Genomic DNA, 19612 nt, shown 5'->3' with positions numbered 1-19612 from the left:
TGCTTGTCTTTCTCTGGGAAACTTTCTCTATTAAGTGGTTCTTATACGAAGGGGGGGAATCTTCTCTTTGCAGCCAGCATTTCCCGAAGGAGATCTCAAACGTCTTAAGAACCCTGAGCTCACAAGACCTACTCCATATATGGCCAGAACTACGCAATACCTTCCGTTCCCCTGTGGCTGGACAACTGTTACTGATACTTGAAATCATCTAGTATGTCATTTGCTTTAATCACAGCGAGCGAAAGTGTATATGGTTGTAAATTTTGATATGACTGTTAATTTGTGTATAGCACATGAACTCAGCCGTCTATTGATCGCATTGTAAGAACTGTTACCGACAGTGTAGACATTATAAAACAATATTTATTTTATTGTAAAATATATAAATCATACATCAAATCATCACAAATACTGAATATATCACATAATAAACTTATATACCAAGACCAATTAAAACATATGTTACAGTTCTGTACACAACAATTACTACTATAAGTCCAGTTTGCATGTAATGAGAAGCTACCGTGGGTGAATTTCCCTGTTGAGTTTTTCACTGCGGGGGCAGCTGCCATTTTGAATATTCGAGCCAAGACAGGGCCATGCCATAGCTTGTTTGTTAAATGTGAAACCAGTGAGGGCGGGTTGTTGTGGTTGACAAGCCACCCAGAACCCATGGGCTGATTTAGGGTTATTCACCCCAACAACCCACTCTCATTGGGTTCGCACGTAATGACCAGCTTCGTTATACCCCTACCACTGAAACAAAAAGCCCACAGGGAAATTCACCCATGGTGGCTTCTAGGTACAGGTGAACCAGGACATAGCGCAATTCAACATGGTTGGTTGCTGATCTCAAATGGCTCTGAATTTTTCACAAGATAGTGACATTATTCTAAGCATGTGTATAGTACAGTCTTGAAGTGCAAATGGGGCAGGGGGAAGGATATTATGTGCTTTCTTGGTTTATCTCAGTTCCATGATGTATTGATCTTCCAATTATGGGGTTGGATTCAAATTTAGCCATGTGCAACTGGGTTGGTGGAAGAAGACTCGCCACCCTCTTTCCCACAGCATCCCCTTGAACTGCATGAAAATGCTCCCAAAAGGGCCAGTTTGCACACCATGGCAGCCCATCGTGAGTTGATTTACCCACAAGAAGCTGTGGCATGTGTTGGCCACCATTACGAATATGTAAACCACAGCCAGGGTTGCTGGGGCTTGCTTTGTCATCTGAATCTCAGTTGTTGTTTGAGGGTTAAATAACTCTGGCATAACCCTAAAACAGACCATGGGTTATGCAAGAGTTGTTTAGCCCTTAAAGAATCTCTGCCATCCAGGTTCAGATGACATGACAAGCTACAGCAATTCCCTGCCAAAACTTCCATATTCATATTGGTGGATGGCATGCCACAATACCCCAAGCGTTAATTAACCCGCGCTCTCTCTCCCTCCCTCCCTCCACCTTCCTGGAGAACCACCCCACCCTCCTCTTTTGTCCACAAGCTGCCTTTCGACAACCCCCCAAGAAGGGATGTTCAGCAACATAGCATGAGGACAGCAATACACAGAGATGGAAGGGCGGTTTAATCCCACGTGGAGAAAAAATACCGCACTTTCCCCGCTCTGGAAAAACACGGAAAATGGAGGGGAAGAGGAGGGATGACTGCAGAACAGGGATGACGTCATGTGACGATCACAGGGCAAAATGGTAAACAAGGCAGTATGAAAGTGCGATAAAATGCTGGTGTGATGGAGCTCTACGACTTGCACCCTAAAGCGCAATCTAGCCAGAATGAAGCACTTTCACATCCCACTGATTTCAATAGAAGAATTAAGGACACGCTTATTTCTCTCCCATTGAAATCAATGCTACTGAAAAGTGTTTTACTTTGGGTGGGTTTTGCTCATTAGTTAGAGTTAATTAAAGCAAGAATGTTTACAATTCCTAAACTCCATCCAAAACCCATCCAAGGTGCTAGGCAATGAAAATATAATATGGCATACACATGGATTTAACATTATGCAGGCAACAAAGATCAATAGAATTGTTTATAGATATTTTACGCATCATTTACACAAGCTACAAATATTGGGTTCAATATTGTATTGGGATTTGAGACATCTATATTAGATCCCATTGACCTGTAACACACTATTGTCAGTTACAAATGTTAATAACATATCCCATTGCAGGAATTAATTTAAAGAAGTAAAGCGAGACCAAGGTACTAATGTTCGCTTCTGTGATCCATTAGCTCCAAAAGAAGCATGGTTCCACCATAAACCAGATAATTAAAGTTATGTGCCATGTTAGAAATATTCATTAACTCTACCCTTTTAACATTCTTGTGCAGTTGCTTCTTGTTCATAACTCCTGCCTGCAGCTGCTCATGCTAATAATATTCACTAATTATACTGTGTTATGATATTCTCTCTGGGCTTTGGTAAGCTGCATGTGTATCTTTAGCATCTGCTATTCCCTTACTCTTCAAGATCCAATTTAGGAAATAATTTTCAAACAACTTTTAAAATGTCTGTATTATACAGTTCTTGAAACAGTTTTTAGACTATGGGGGTGGATAATGAGATAATCATTTAAATAGGATAATCATTTAAATCCATGTGGTGTTGGTTCTTAGTAGAGTTGTCACAGGAATCTGCTTTCCAAAACGTTTATAGCACAGATTGTTATACGAATTAGCCACACTATGCAATTTCTATACATCTTGTGGTTGTATAGAACCATACATGTTATGGTTTTATCCTGGTTGTGCTTTTTATACTGTGTTTTGTATTTGTGTTTTTAGACTATTGGTTGTTTTATTATGGTTTTAATTTTTGTGAACCGCCCAGAGAGCTTCAGCTGTTGGACGGTATAAAAATGTAATAAATAAATAAATAAATATCTTAGAAGATATAAATTCCGGCAACAACTTGTAGCACCTGTTTTATTTTATTGTAGGATTCCTGTGCTATTATTCCACTGGGACTCAAGCATGAATGTATCTGCCTGCCCAAGACCTGAGATCTGTCAGAGGAGCCCTTCTCCATTTATTTATTTATTACATTCATATACCGCCCCATAGCCGAAGCTCTCTGGGCAGTTTACAAAAGTTAAAAACAGTGAACGTTAAAAAGTATACAAAATTTAAAACCATCAAAAGCGCAAAAACAACAATATCCATTTAAAAACAACAGTTCTGGGGTCCGTTAAAAACAAGCAAACTCAGCATATGTTGTTAAATGCTGTTAAATGCCTGGGAGAAGAGAAAAGTCTTGACCTGGCGCTGAAAAGATAACAATGTTGGCGCCAGGCGAGCTTCGTCAGGGAGATCATTCCATAATGATCCCATGAATATATATATATTATATATATCTCCATGCCCCACCAATGTGAGATATACACTATGGTGGGACATGGGAGAGGGCTTTCTCTGTTGTGGCCCCCCGGCTGTGGAATGCTCTCCTTTCGGAGGCTCGACTGGCGCCAGCGCTGGCTTCATTTCGGCGCCAGGTTAACACATGACTTTTTAATAAAGCCATTGATGGCTAAATCTACCAGCCTGCACGCTGTCTTGTTTTAGTTGGCTTTTACTGTTTTAAAATTTTAACATAAATTCCTCCAGGAATTTATCCAAGCCCCTTTTAAAGCCATCCAAATTGGTGGCCATCACTACATCTTGTGCTAGTGAGTTCCATAATTTAACTATGTGCTGTGTGAAGTACTTTCTTTTATTTGTCCAAACAGCCCACCAATCAGCTTCATAGGATGACCACCAGTTTTAGTATTTTGAGAGAGGGAGAAAAATGTCTCCCTGTCCACATTCTCCATACCATGCATAATTTTGTACACCTCTATCATGTCTCCCCTTAGCCTCCTTTTTTCCAAGCTAAACAAGCCCAGTTGTTGTAACCTTCCATCATAGGGGAGATGCTCCAGCCCCTTCATCATTTTATTTGTCCTTTTCTGCCCTTTTCCCAGCTCTATAATATCCTTTTTTAGGTGTGGTGACCAGAACTGTACACAGTATTTGAAGTGTGGTCGCACCATAGATTTGTATAAAGGCAGTATGAAACTGGCAGTTTTATTGTCAATTCCTTTTCTTATAATGCCTAACATGGCGTTTGCTTTCTTTACAGTGGCCATGATCTCGGTTGAGATTTTCATCGAGCTGTCCGCCACAAGGGAAGGCTTCCTGGAACAATGACGTTTTCAGGAGGCGCTGAAAGGAATACAAAGTTGGCGCCTGCCTGACCTCTAGAGCAGTGGCTCTCAACCTTCCTAATGCTGCGACCCTTTAATACAGTTCCTCATGTTGTGGTGACCCCCAACCATAAAATTATTTTCGTTCTTCTCTACACGATCCATTGTCATGGGATGGTTTGCTAATGAAAATAATACATAACAATAGCTTTAATAATACAAAAGATGATACATGACATAGTTCAGTCAATACAGTTTCCTAAGACCATCGGAAATATGTGTTTTCCAATGGTCTTAGGCGACCCCTGTGAAAGGGTCATTCGACCCCCAAAGGGGTTCCGACCCACAGGTTGAGAACCATTGCTCTAGAGGCAGGGAATTCCATAGGAGGGGGGCCACCACGCTGAAGGCTTTTCCCCTGGTGGACTCCAATTGGAGGATGGGTCTATGTGGAACCACCAGGAGCATGCCCACGGATGACCTCAGTGACTGGGCAGTTTGACAGGGGATAAGACGCTCTCTCAGGTATCTTGGTCCCAAGTTGTTTAGGGCTTCAGTGTAATGTGAAGCAGCCTTTAAAAACAACAACCCTGCAAGGGAATAGTAAAATGGAGGATAAAATTTACAAGGATGTTGACTCAATGGGCCTCATGTTCGTTCTGTACTTCTGCAAGGAAGTAATTGAGGAATGAAAACACTGGCAGAGAAGCAAAGGTAGGGAGCTTGTTAACTCCCGGTGTGATGGAGCTTTCAGTCGTGATTCACATGATGCGCTAAGCCATAATGTTTAGCTTAAAATGCTTAGCCACTGTGGCTGAGCATGTCATCTGAACGGGGTCAACGAATCTTGCAGAAAACAGAAGAGCGAATTGACTTTTTTCCACCCTCACAAGAACAAGGGACTTGAAGGGCAGGAGGAGCACCGAGGCAATGTCTACACTACTGTTTTATAACCATTTTGAAGTGCACTGACAACTGTTGGGGTCCATGTCACATTCCATGTACCATTTTCAAACCACATCGAGCGTTAGTTACTGCTTGGTATAAATCTGACCAAGGTGCAGGATGAGGGGCTGTTTGGACAGATAAAAGGAAGGACTTCTTCACACAGCACATAGTTAAATTATGGAACTCACTACCACAAGATGTAGTGACGGCCACCAATCTGGATGGCTTTAAAAGGGGGTTGGATAAATTCCTGGAGGGGAAGGCTGTCAATGGCTACTAGCCCTGATGGTTGTGTGCTACCTCCAGTATTCGAGGCAGTAAACTTGTGTACACCAGTGGCTGGGGAACATGGGTGGGAGGGTGCTGTTGCACCATGTCCTGGTTGTCCAACGTGTGAACAGAGTGCTGGACTAGATGGACCCTCGGTCTAATCCAGCAGGGCACTTCTTATGCTCTTTGTCCCTCAGGCCAATTCACCTGCCAGGACCAACTTTGTGGAAAATGAATAGGGCCACCTTCTACACAACCTCTCCGTCTACATCCTGCACACGCGCACTTCGCTGTGTCTGACGCCATTCCGGCCTTACTGAGGCAGCAGTAGCCGTCCTTTTCCTTTCATAGAGATAGAAAAGTGAAGAGTGATACACTTACTTTCAGTGCACGTCTACACAGAAGTCATCCTTACTGAGTAAAATTGGACTTACTCACAAGTAGGGGATTGCAGCCATAATTACTTTTCCCTATGCACAGTCCCAATTTCCAATGAAAACTGAAAACACCCGTTGGCCATACAGTTAAAGAGGAAATCCAGTTCAATTTTAGACCCGATAGGGGGGTGACTCTACATTTTCTATCTCTACTCCGCCCGCCGCCTTCGCGGCGCAGACGCACTTGCGTCTTGAACAAGCCCCGCCCTGACGTCATGGCGCTTGCGTTATAAACTCGGCGCTCCCAGACTGCCCTAGTTCTGAGCGGCCTTTTACGTCACGTCCGGTTTGGCGCCCCGAGGAGAGGCAAGATGATTCCGCCGGTGGAGGTGTCCCCGCTCATTAAGGTAACGGAGGGGCTGCGCCGGTCGCTTCGGGTCCCTTGGGCCGGAGGGCTGTTTGGTGGGCTCTGCGGTTGGCGCCTGAGGAGCTCGAGTGTTTTTGTTTTGGTGTTCCCCCCCCCCTTTTGCCGGAAGGTGACCGTCAAGGAGGTCAAGGAGAATGGCTGGGGCCACGGAGCTCTGTGGGTGCCGGTGGTCTCTCAGCTGCCGGTCCTGCAACGCTGCGTTGTTGGGTTTTCACTAGCGAAGAATTTATTTATTTATATTGCATTTTTATAAAAAAAAAACCATAGCTGAAGGTCTCTAAGCGGTTCACAAAAATTAAAACCATTCAAAGTATAAAACAAGCAGTATCAAACCATAATATAAAATACAATATAAAAGCACCACCAGGAAGATCTCTCATCTTGCCATACAAATCGACTTTTCTTTTCTTTTCTTTTCTTTTTTTAGTAACCCTACTTGTTATGCTTTAATGTCTCACTAAGGGCGCAATCCGATGCACTTTTAGATAGAAACAAGTCCTACAGCTCCCAGCATCCCCTAGGGAAATGAGTCCTACAGCTTCCAGGGTGAGGGATGCTGGGAGCTGTAGGTCTGACTTTTGCCTAAACATGCACAGGATTGCATCCTTTATTTGCTCATTAAAATGTTTGGATCTTGCCTTTTGACCAAATGTCTCCCAAGATGGTGAACAAAACAAACTGAAAGCAGTCCTGTAAAAACATGCTCAAATCGTTTGAAGTGTACTACACACACTAAAGTAGTGGCATTAATCATAACAACAAAAGTCAGAGGGATCTTACCTGGAAGAGAATTGCCTTGATCTGTTGTCTGAAAGCTAGTATTATAAGTATATTATCTATAATGGGAATCCATTCTAGGTGAGTAGACTTGTTTAAATACTTAAGTACATATTGATCTTGTCCAAGTGATGCTGAGAAGTATTTGGAAACACTTTTTTGATGTGTGGTCAGAATTTTAAAATGGGTGTAAGTTGGTTATACCAACACTCTTAGACTTGGTTATTCACGTACATTGGATAATCCAGCAAAATCCCACTATTTTCATTTTGGACTAGATACAAATGTATGTAATTTGTGCTTTTAGCTTTAAATCTTATCAGCCCATTAAAGTGGGCTGGATTTTGAAGTGGGCTGCTTCACTGGTGTGCTGTGACACACCCACCATGACATTTACCCCTTGTGAGCTTAAGCAAGCAAGACTGCTTGGAAAATGGGATGAGAAAGAGCCATAGCTGCAGACATAAGAAACTTGCTCCAAGCTTTGTAGTCCATAAAGTCTGGGAACTGCAAAGCAAAAGGTTGTGTATTTATGCACTTACGTTATGTTCTATCATTCAAATTTCTGAAATTCATTTTACAGTTCACCAGGTACTCAGCACTGTTACTTGGAATGATCTATGGGAAAAAAAGATATGGTAAGTAGCTCAGGAAAAACAATTGGGTATGGTTTTAATTGAGCTTTTGTCAATTTTCAATTGCTTACACATTGTAATTATGAATAAGATAAGCAGTTCTCCTGAATTAGAAAAAACTTTGTGAATCAGAGTGGATTCTTATATGCAAAAGCCTTTCTCCTTGGTTGCCCTGTAACAAATATTCGCATATGTCTGTCTTCTTAAAAATCTGATGTGAGTTACCTCGGATCATTTTGTGGTGGAAAGAGTGCATTGGGTCACACACATTTTGTTGCACATAGATATTGGCCCATATTACAATCTTTTGTTGGTGAGTCAATGTCAGGAATTCCTACCTTCTGAGGTGATGCATTCTTGGTTATGAATACTTATGAGCACGTTTAAAGTAATTTAAAATCTATTGTAGAAAATACTCCTGGTGAGTATACGTGGATGTACCTGTGTTTATCTCTACAAAGCTTAGTAACAAGCGAAACAAAAGATTTGTATAAGGTGGAGGAAACTATAATACTCCAAAGCATGTACCATCAGGAATTCAAGCTGTAAGTTTACCATTTGTACTTAAGTATGTATGTAAACATAACCTTACATACTTTTTAACATAGTTTTACATACTTTTTTAATTAAAGTGTCAGTTGCTTTGTTGTGATTTATGCAGATAAATGAATATAGCCACTAGTAACTGATCATTCTTTTTGCAAAGTTACTTGATCGCTGGCATAACTACTAGTATTCAAAAACAGAATAAGGCCACAGATCTTGTTCTCCAGAGACCTCACTATCTCTCTGTATACCTTGAAACACTCTATATTTTTAATGAATCAGAGGCAAAGAATTGTGAAACAATAACTAGTACAAGATTCTGTTCACCAAATAGATTATAATGCAAATTGACAGTGATACTGAAAAAAAATGTTCATTTAATGATAGACTACTTAAAACCTGTTGCCGAAGAGGAAAAGAGAATAGAAGCAGAGGAGAAAAAGAAGCGTGAGGAAATGGAACGAATTGCAAAAGCAATTGCAGAAGGTATTTTTTCCTAAATCTTTTCATACTTTTAATTTTCAAATCAAAGTTAAGTACTATCTATCTTAAAGCACAGTGCCTCTAATCTGCCAGGTGATATTATGAGAATGGTAACAGGTAGCATTTTTAAAAAGTCTAGTCATTTTTAAAAAGAGGAGCTATGTTGTGCCTTGTTGGGAACATAACGGCAGAAACTGCTTAATGGATCGCATTTCATTGTTTAGAATTCCCTGATGAATCTTTGCCTTCAAGTGTCTCATTTTGAAGAGGAAGGCTTCTTGTGCAGCAGAACCAATTAAAAAACATTCTTCTGGTGATTTTCTCAAAATCAGGATTTTGGCAGCTCTCACCCTTAGACCAGATAGTCACGGATTCACGGATACTGTCAGCTTTCTTTATTTTGGTTGCTGTATAGTTATGCTAAGAACTAAGTAGCAATAGATATTTCCTTCACAGAATAAATTGATAGACCAGATAGACTCTTGATGAGAGGGGGGCATTTGGAATAACAGGGAGTTCATTTTCTCACTAGCTGTGATATGCCAGGAAGAAATTTATATTTTATAGGTAGGCCCAAAGAAGCTATTTTTAATAGTTAAATGATAACGGGCAAAAACCACATGCAGTTTTGGGCAGTTCACTTCCAGTATTATGGTTATAGAGATGCCATGAAGAAATGTATTAACTAGCATGCTTAACAAACGCCAATTGACTGCTATACATGGCTTTTAAAAAGTGATTTCATTGAGCAGACAACTGTAAAAACTTTGTTGAATAAGCCCTGAGGAAGGACATTTTTTGTCCGAAACGCATAGGCACCTTCATTAAACCCTTTTTTATACAAATAATATTTTGCAAGATTATTCTTGTTTCCGCCCCTGCCTTCGGCTTGTTTTTTCACTCCCTCACTGGGTTTCCCTTCTCTTCCTGCACCTTTTAAAGACAACCATTTATATTTTCTAGTACCATGTAGTGTGACGTCCGTAAGCTTAAAATGAGCCAGTTAAGATTCTGAGGCCGTTTTACTTGTAGAATTAATATGCCTCTATTGAGTAATTCCTAAACTGTTCTGTAAGAAGTAATTAATCAAAGACTCCTGTGAGCCCATAGAAAAGTCAGCATGATTTACTGATCTGGCCTTGCCTCCTTCCAGTCACTGTGCTGAAGGCCTCAGCAATATTTGATTGAACAAATCATTTGGGATTAGAGATGTAAGGCCCGGGGGGGAGGGGGGAACAGTTTTGTTTTGTTTTTAAAAAGGAAAACAACACATTTTCTCCCTATTTCCCCCCCCCCGAGGACAGTTTTTTTTCTGAAATTGGAAAAATTGAACAGCTTTGAATTATGAAATATTTAAGACAAGTATTTATATATTGTTACCCAACCATTAATTCCCCCCAAAATGATTTCTAAAAACCATGTAATAACCCTTTTATAGGCAGGCTAGAGATGTAAAATGTCTGGAAATAATAAAGCCATGGGGGGGGGAATGTTTAAAATCCTCTTTGTAAGATTCCCAGCATAGTTACTTCTTTCTTTCTAAAGTATATTTTACTGATTGATAGACACGTGAATACAGTCACCATTGTGCATTCTTGACAGTAAATGTGCATTTTTGACAGTTTGGGTTTTGTTCTATAGCATCCTGTATTTCAGACGTTGTAGCAGTCTTTCTATTCTAATCTATTCAGACCATCATTACACATTTACTAACTGAGTTTACTTTTGAAATACAATGATAATTTTATGAGCAAACTAAGTTAGATGTAAAATAACTTTAGGAACAGAAAGGCTGCTTTATGTTCCTCATACAGCCTTTCTAACCTGGTGCCCTCCAAATGTTTTGGACTACAGTGCCCAGCATTCCTGATCTTTAGCCATGCTGCCTGAGGCTGATGGGAGCTAGAGGGCACCAGGTTGGAGAAGGCTTCCTTAAAGCCACAAAGTGACATTAGATCTGTAGATACTGCTAAAAATATAAGCATTGCTTATTTTTTCGGTTTCCCCCCAAATTTCCATTTTTTTCTCTGGAAAAAAACAAGGAGGAAAAATGCTTTTTTTGCCATGGCCTCAAGATTTATGGAAATTTTACACCTGTTTGGGATGTAGCAAAATTGCCCACTGTCCGGATCTCAGCTTGTCTTAGTAGGCTTGTCAATATCAATGACTGATACAGGAAAAACAGGGTATGAGCTCCTATGAGAATGGGTAGTTCTTGGGCTCTAAGTCTTTTCAGGCATAAGACTGAATGTGGCTCAAGTTTTATTTCTGAAAACCTCATTTCGCTATCAGAGGTTTTGGAAATGTGGTATCTCACATATTTGGGGGAGAATTAAATAGCTGTGTTCTTGATCGTTGGGTAGCTAAACCATCATCAGTTAATGACCAGGTTTGCATGACTGTGAAGGGAAAGTAAGCCATGGTAGCTTATTATTTTCCCTTCTGCACGTGCCAGTCTTGGGCTGACTAATCAGCATAATTCCCCTTTCTGGGTGTGGGTTATCGAGACATCTGAACCCAATGAGGGTTGGTGACTGGGTTGGTTTAAAAACCACCCTGAAACCCATTACTTCTACTAAGGTTGCTGGGTGCCTTGTAAGCCACCCTAGCCAGCCAGCCTTGCCGGATTTGGACGTCATAACAGCCAACGCTTCGTGGGGATAATTATGTTAATTAGGTGGCTTGTGACCAGTATGCACAGGGAAAGAAAGTAAGCCATCACGGTTTATTTTCCCTCTGTGTGAATTTGCCTGGAGTGAGTTGTAGAAACTGTGCGAAAATTTGTTCTTTTAAATATACTTGAAGGCCAAAATAAAAAGTGTATATGAGGAGCTGGTCAAATTCATGTTAGTAGCTGCAAGACTAGCATTAACAAAGTTCTGGAAAAGTACAGCAGCCTCAACCCTGAAAACGGCCCTCCAAAATGAGTTACATTGCTTTAGCTGAATAAGTTAACTCATCAGTAATAATGTTTAGAGGGCAGTCAAAATGAGATACTTTTTCAGTATGGCACTTTAATTTTTTGTACAGAGAAAGACAATTAACAGTGATTTTGTATCACGTATTTCCCTGCAAAGTACTGAACAGTACAATGTTTATTACGTCTTTGCCAATCCAGATTGTACCTTATATAAATCCTGTAAACAATAAAATAGCAATTGTAAGTTAAATTTGGTTAAATAAAACCTTTTAAAAATTGCAGAAACGCTGCCAACAATACATTTGGCATAGCTTACTTAAGTATACTTGGTAGAAAGGCTTGTGTAATTAGGGTGATCTTAATTGTTTTATTCTTTCCTTTTCAGCCAGCGAAGATACAATACTGAAATAAACCGGCGTGATCCTCCTCTTTACCTTTAATACCCACTGTTTGAAATGTTGAAGTAGATAATCTTCAATGTCAAACACAAACTTATTTACATCAATAAACAGTTCAAAACATTTTTCAGATTTCTTAATGTATGAAGTGCAAAATAAAAAGTAAACAGCATGAAATCAACTCATTCGTATTTATCTAGCAGTAAGTGTGCAGATGTTACTCGTCAAGCAACAATAGTTGTAAAAATGGAATCAGGATCGAATTCTAAGCAGCTGGTGCAAGAGAATACTTTTTCCCCTTGTGTTGCTGATGGAATCTGGTCTTTCTCACAAAATTGGGCCATAGCAAGTCAGCTGCTTAGTAGGGGATACAATCAGTTGAGAGGCAGGCATAGAAAAACACATTAAACCTAATCATTTGTTTTATCCTCAACTAAAGAATTCTAACCTAAATCTGCATGCAAAAGTATTTTATATCACATTTTGATGGTTGACTTTGATTCTTTTGGAAAGGTTTAAGTGACACACAGTAACTTCTAACCAAGAAATAGTAAATAAAACCAAAATTGGCGGCTGCTTGGAAGTGTAATTGTTATGCTTGCTATGTTACTTGGAATTTCTAAAATTGCATTTGAAGATAACACTAAGTTCAGGTGTTCTCTCTGCTCACAGTTTCATATAGTCAATGATAACACAGACAAATTGCAATTGTCGTCATTTATCTGTATGCTAGCAGGTCCGCAACTCAGTTGTGTGTGTAAAGGGCTTTACCAGGAGTGTTCTGAAGTACATACGGCAGGGGTGATACTATGGTGTCATCTTCGGTCCTGAAAGGGCTTTTTTTTTTTTTTTTTTTTACAGTTTGGGCATTCTGCTTTATTTTTGAACCACTCCGGCACACGCTGGAAGTAGAATCTATACCAACAACTGTCCCAAGTACAGGCATGTTGATCATTTAGAGTCTAGAGCTGGATTCTCTGATGCTGCCTGTTTCAACAAGGAATGAAAGGAACTTTCCAGATGTCACAGTCAGGAGTACGGTTGATTCACCCCACCCTATTCAAATGCTCAGCTCGGGAGCTGCTCAAAGTGTCCTACCATGACCCCTTACCTTCCCCTGATGTTCACTTGAGGGGAAGAGGGAAGAAGAGGACGCAGGGAACTGAGCTGCCACCCTCATCCTCACAGGGCCTCAATTTGCCATTTTTTAGTAACAGTATCTGTCACTCGCATGTCCAAAGCAGATGGATCTTGAGGTCTGATCCATCAAGGCACACTTAGCAATAAAACCAGGAATAAAACATCCTGAGACTTCATGTCTTTATTTGATTTTATGTTTACCCCATGTATATAAACAGTTGTTGCTCACCTGTGACTTTAGGTGATACATTTCTGGCTCACTCGCAGCTTTTCTTCCTCCACTTTCTCTTGTCAACAGTTTTGCCAGTTCCTGGTGATTTATTTATACAGCCTTTCACTCACTGCTATAGGCTGGGTTCACACAAGCCAGTTGTTGTATTGTTCAATCCTGGTTGCTCTAATAAGCCAGGGAGCAAAATAACCCAGGAGGCAAAATCCAATGGGACACTTGCTCCCCAGCTGGTTCTATTGCATCCTGTCAATTTCTGTTTGTAAGTGGCACCTGCCACTTGCAAAATGAACTCCGAGCACTTCCAAGGGCAACTGAAATGTGCAAAAAATGCTTATTTCAAGAAACAAGCGTTTCTGCTCATTTCTGTGCTTCCTTTGGGAACTGCTAAATCTCAGTTGTGCAAGCAGTGGGACTTGCTTGTGCAACCGAATTTGCAGGGTGCAAAATTGCTGGGGTGGAAGCACCCCTGTTGGATTCTGCCCATGCCACAAACAACCCATGGTTAAACCACAGGTATGTGTGAAGCAAACTCAAGTTCTTGGGGGGGGGGGGGGAATTGAGCTCTACATGTTTTGGAGATGTCTCCTTTAGGAGCTGTATACAGCTATTCAATTTCTTGATTCCAAGACAAGCAATTCCTTTTTTTTCTGAGGTACTTGTATACAGTGCTTTCAAAGCATATAGCTCTCATGGAATGGCTATAAGACTATATATACAGCTCTTGAAGAAAAAGACATCTCTGAAACACGTAGAGCACAATTATTTTTCTTTTTTTGACCTTCCCTTTTGTTTTCAGTTCACAGTGCTTTTTCCCTCTCCATCCCTATCATTATAAGCTCCATCAGATGAACGTTTTGTTGTACACTCTTTACTGGGCCTCGGATTTTCGTGGGTTGTTCTCCTGTGCGCCTCCTCCCCCTTCTAGCCTTATTCATGTGACAAAAAAACAACACCCCAGAGTGTCATCACATAGGGGGAAATCACATTTCCTTACCGTCACTTCTCCACCCATGTTTGTCCCTCATTACTTCCTCTTTCGAAAGCGGAAGTAAACAATGAGCACATGGCCCATTTGGATTGTGCTGCTTCTGCACCCGGCAGGAGATAGCAAGTACCGTCTTAAAAAATAAGTTGGACTTACTGAGGTGCTTTTTTGTCGTGTGAAGAAGACTAGAAGGGGCGGGAGGAAGACGACGTCATGAGAGGAACCCACAAAAATCCGTGAGTGCCCAGCAGCGAGTGTGCAATAAAACACTTGTCTGATGGAGCTCCCAGTAAGTCCGACTTATTTTTTGAGACGGAACTTTCTATCTCCTGCTGTGTGCAGGAGAAGCAGCGTGATCAAACCAGACCACTGAATGGGCCACGTGCATATTGTTTACTTCCTCTTTCCTCTCTCTTGAGAATGAGGAAGTAATCGGGACAAAGCGCAGGTAGAGAAGCGATGGTAAGGAAACGCGATTCCTCCCCCCCCCCCCCCCCGGTGAGATGACGACCTATATGTGAACCAAATACTAGTTGCTCTGCATGCCAGTACTACCAAGACATTTGGGACACACAGAGGAAATGAGTGCAAGAGAAGGAAAAAAACTTCACAGTTTAGAACACAAACTGGTTTGTTCAATTATCTGCCCTCAAACCCTAGGTAGGGTAATAAACCTTGGGTTAAATAAACCGTGGGTTAGCATTACATGAGAATCATCATTGTGTAGAAAGATGACCCTTATAGGTGTCTGCAAGCTGCAAAGGTGCTTGGCGATGGCAACTAGTCTCCTGCCCTCGATGTGGTGATTGTGATGCAACCTGTGAGGATTCTACTATGATGCCCTCATTGTTCTCTCAGGGATGGGTCAAGCTCAGCAGTTAACAGCCAGTGAGGCAGAAGATGAGGAAGGAGCTCATAGGAGCAGCTTGATTTTCCTCCAGTAGATGGAAAGATGGGGAAAGCAAAATAGGAAATAACAAAAGATAAATAAGACAACGAGTACAACATTTGGTAAGATAAAACGCACTGATGTTTAAGTCAAGATTTCAAAACTTCAGCAGTCCAGGTGAGGTCTTTAGTTTTCCCTTTTATTTATTTGATTATCTGGTATTAGGAACACTGAAAGATAAGAATGGTCAAAGCTTGATCAGGACTGCTGCTTATACGTCCACAGGATGGTGGATAAATGATTTGAAGGATACAGGGATAATCAAAGAAGTTGTGCTCCTTTTAAAGTACGCAGAATAATGGTAAGTCTGCCAGGTGAGAAATGTTTTTCACTTCCAGACCTGGAAGTTTCATATTCTGAAGGAGACAAACCAAACCAGAAGCCGAGGTGAGTATTTCAGAATTGCCAAAGCCTAACTTTTCCCATCTGAATATTCTTTGGTTGAGACTTGATTACAGAAGGGAAATTATACTTCTCCGGTCGATAATATCTTCAGCCTGCAAACACACACTGGTACAGGAAAGGAAACTATAGACGAATTACAGCAATAAATTGACCTTCATTTCAGGAACTGGATTAAAAAACTATGTATGTTTTTAGTTTCTGATACGCTGAAGAAAAAAGAAAAAAAACATATCCCAAAAAATCGGATACAAGTCCTTAAGAGGTACATACTTTTTTTTTCTTGCTGGCTGGCCTGCTCAGCCCAATCTCTGGAAACAGCTATGATGCATAAACATGTATTTGATCATTTGGTGCCATCTTTGCAGATTTGAAAGGGATTTTCTGAGTTTAAAAAAAAACTATAATCCAGCAATTTGCTAAAAAGCAACTGATAAGAATGGTCAAAACTTCAACAATGCTGCAGCTCATATGTCCAGTCAAATGATGAAGGCTAAATGATTTGAAGGATACAGGGATAATTAAAGAAGTTGTGCGCCTTTGAAAATACACAGAACAATGGCCAGGCTGCCAGGTGAGAGGTAAGGAACATTTTCCAGTTCTAGAACAAAAAGATGAGCATTTCAGAATTCTCCGATGCGCACGCCTATCACTTTCTTTGTCTGTTTCGCTAATCTTTGTTGAGTCTTGATTACAAGGATGAAACAATTTTTTTAGAAAAGAGAATACCTTCAGCATGCAAACACAATTCCTCAGGAAATGGAAGACAACTATACACTCCTTATTGACTTGAAAAGGAAAGGAAGTCATGGTTTTCAATGGGATGAAGAAAAATAAATTAATAACAATGGGTTTGATGTAATGTAAGGAGCATAACAACCTATTGCTTCACAGGTGAGTATCACCAACATGGTGGTGAGCCATTAAGAGGTAGGTTCCATATTGGAAAGAGAGCAGATTCTCAGCTATTTTTCCTTGCAGGCTGGCCTGTTCCAAGCATTGATAATATAGCTGATCGTGTAACTTTTATCAGACAATTTCTGTGATTTCCTCACAGATTTGATATGGAATTATCCAAGTTAAATGTGTATATATTCATGGTTTTCAACAGAATTAAAGAAACAAAGACATATCAAGATGTCTGGTCTGAGGTATGTAGTCCTCCATTTCCAATGTAGTTCTCCATTACGAAAAGAAGAAAGTATAAATAAAATATTACAGATGAACACCAGCATCTTGGAAGCTGGTCTTTATTGCTAAAGAAAGTGGATAGTGGTAACTTTTTCTGGTTGTTAGGCTTTTCAAATCAATCACTGAAAACACTGGTGAAGTTTAAACCATTATTTATTAATTTATGTGATCTTTTAAAGTTTGAAACGAATTTTCCAAGTGAAACGGAGCTATATTATCACTTTGAGTGGTTGCACTTTATCTAATAAACATCTGAGCAGGACATATATTTTACAATCTTAAATACAATCTGTAAAATCAGATCCAGCTTTTCTATGAAGCCAGGTGTTAGATGTCTCTTTCAGAATGTCAACCGCACAGGTACTTCCATTATATAGATTATACAGAGGAAAAGGAACTGAGGACAGCAGAAAGTAAATAATTAACTCCATTAAATCAAATTAATTGCTGCAGAGTCTAAATCTGTGCATTCTGATCAATTACAGCACCAGGTGTGTGAGACGGAAAGAAATAAAAAAACTTTCATTGATAAAAGTTAATACCGTGTGTAAAAATAATACAAAAGAATAAAATGACAACCCATTTTCCCAACAATATTTCAAAAATGCAGCTTGCCAGGTGAGCTTTCCAGACTTCTCATTTATTTGATATTAGGGACCCTGAAAAATAAGAATAGTCAACGCCTTATATGTGACACCTGTAAAACCATGGAAGCTAAATGCTTTGAAGAACATATGGAATAGTGAAATAAGTTGTGCTCCTTGGAAAGGCTGCCAGGTGAGAGGTATGAAACACCTTTCAGTTCTAGAACATGTCATTGTGTATTCCGAAGGAGACTGGAACAAAGGAATCCAGCAGATGAGGTCAGTATTTTAGAATCTCAATTTGCCAAAGTCTGTCCTTTGCTTTTCCTGACTCCCTAAACAATCTTTGTCAAGGCTTGGTTAGAAGGGTGAAAAGAAAATACGTCCAGCCTGCAATCGCACACCGGTACAAGGAACTGCAGGCAAACTGACAGCAGTACACCATTGCCTTGGCTGGAAAAGGATAAAGAAATTTAGTAGTTTTCAAATGGAAGAAGAAAGCAAGGTACAGACCATAACTGGTTGCATTCCTTCAGGAACATGGATATACAAAACATCAGAGGATCATCAACTTTCAGGTAGGCCCCTAAAATGTCTCTATTGCCGAAACAGCAGGTGAGTCATTTTTCCTGACTAACTGGTCTTTTTAAACTATGAAAACATTAATGATGTTTTTTTAATTATTTTTTCATGTCTGTGTCTTTTTTGCAGACGGAAAGGGCATTTTCAAAATTAAAAGGTGCATTATACCCACTCTCTGAATTTGTTACCACTTTCATTACTCTGCATCTAATGAATGCCTCAGAGGGAAATATATTTTAAAATCTTTCATACAATCCATGTAATGAATCCAGCTTTGTTAAAAAAAAAATGAAGCCAGCGAACTGGTAGATGCATCTTCAGGAATGTAAACAGCAAGGTAAGTTCATTACACAGCTCATCCAGAGAGAGTGGAACTGCAGAGAACTGAGAGGTTGGTAATGACTCTCTCTCCAATTAGTTATTGCTGCAGAGACTAAATTTGTGGGTTCTGATCATAATAGTGCAATGTGTGAGGCAGAAGAAGGAAAGATTCAAGCAATCACTGAGACACATTCGGTGAACTTTCTGGCAAAAGCAGTGGACTGATTTACAGTTAGTTTATTTATTTAAAAGATTTATAGACTACTGTTTAGGGAAATACTCCCAACACATGATTAAAACCATAAAGCATAATAAAGCAATGATAAAACTATAAAATGAATATTGAAACGTTAACAATTTAAAACAGCTGGCTACACCCCCTCATTTTTACCCAATAAAGTAGCTCAATTATAGGCCAAGGTGAAAAGGTAAGTCTTCAGGGCCCACTTGAAGACTTATAGATGTGACTTGGTGGAAGTCAATAGGAACAGACTTTGCCAAGCATGGGGTGTGGTGGGGTGTTCTACAGAAAAGGCCTGATCCTTCGTACCTGAAAATCAAACTGTTGTTACAGGTGGACACCCAAGCAGGGCCTTTGATATTGATCTAAGACTGCAGGTTGACTTGGAATGGGTGAATCAAAACATACTGGTATGGAGTGCTTCAAAACATTTTTAATTCAACCAAAAAATACAACTATTTTGCATAGTTCTGCCGGAATGACCCTGAAATTATTCACGTTCCTTCCTTTTCATCAACAGACTAAAGGTTGTTGAAGGATAAAATTGCTGGATCCTTTGGAATCTATGCTCAGGCCTGCTCACCAGGGAATCAGTTCAGTCCAGAGCTGCATGAAGATGAAGAAAGAATATCCTCATTGTCCTGTGTTCCATCCAGGATGGCTTCCTATGGACGACAGCCACAGAACTTGCAAGATATCATTGAGACACTGGGGAAGGAGGAAGCACATGCAGTTTTCTTGTTCATGGCCTTCCCCTAATGCCCAGGGTAGAGCTGACCGCCATATTTGGGGTCGGGAAGGAATTTTCCTTCAGGGCACATTGTCCGGAACTCCTGGAGGTTTTTCGCCTTCCTCTGGGCATTGAGCAGGGGTCACCTGCTAGGTTAATTGACTTGGTCATGTAAATAAAAATATCTTTTCAAAGAACCGAATAAAAATAATCAAGATAAACTCATATGTTTAAAAAAGAGTTATGGAAAATAAATACATTGATAGAAAA

The 19612-nt window shown here is 40.2% G+C and overlaps 1 protein-coding gene across 1 annotated transcript; it reads left to right on the top strand.

The window, feature by feature from the left end:
* Nucleotides 1-6119: 6119 nt before the first annotated feature.
* ATP5ME (ATP synthase membrane subunit e) lies at nucleotides 6120-12110 on the top strand. The gene is made up of 4 exons (XM_063128507.1): nucleotides 6120-6206; nucleotides 7587-7641; nucleotides 8572-8670; nucleotides 11973-12110. Exons 1-4 carry the CDS (start codon nucleotides 6171-6173, stop codon nucleotides 11996-11998), a joined length of 216 nt encoding a protein of 71 aa, XP_062984577.1. The 5' UTR covers nucleotides 6120-6170; the 3' UTR covers nucleotides 11999-12110.
* Nucleotides 12111-19612: the final 7502 nt, after the last annotated feature.

Source organism: Elgaria multicarinata, chromosome 6 (genome assembly GCF_023053635.1).
Source record: "Elgaria multicarinata webbii isolate HBS135686 ecotype San Diego chromosome 6, rElgMul1.1.pri, whole genome shotgun sequence".
In the NCBI taxonomy this organism is placed as follows: domain Eukaryota; kingdom Metazoa; phylum Chordata; class Lepidosauria; order Squamata; family Anguidae; genus Elgaria; species Elgaria multicarinata.
Note: the sequence above shows the minus strand (reverse complement) of the source record. Positions and strands in the feature narration are given on the sequence as shown.

Excerpts from the sequence above, each read along its gene's own strand:
- ATP5ME (XM_063128507.1), top strand. The coding sequence starts at position 6,171 with ATGATTCCGCCGGTGGAGGTGTCCCCGCTCATTAAG. Across the intron at positions 6,207-7,586 it reads AGGTGTCCCCGCTCATTAAG|TTCACCAGGTACTCAGCACT; the intron begins GTAACGGAGGGG and ends TTCATTTTACAG. Across the intron at positions 8,671-11,972 it reads TGCAAAAGCAATTGCAGAAG|CCAGCGAAGATACAATACTG; the intron begins GTATTTTTTCCT and ends TTTCCTTTTCAG.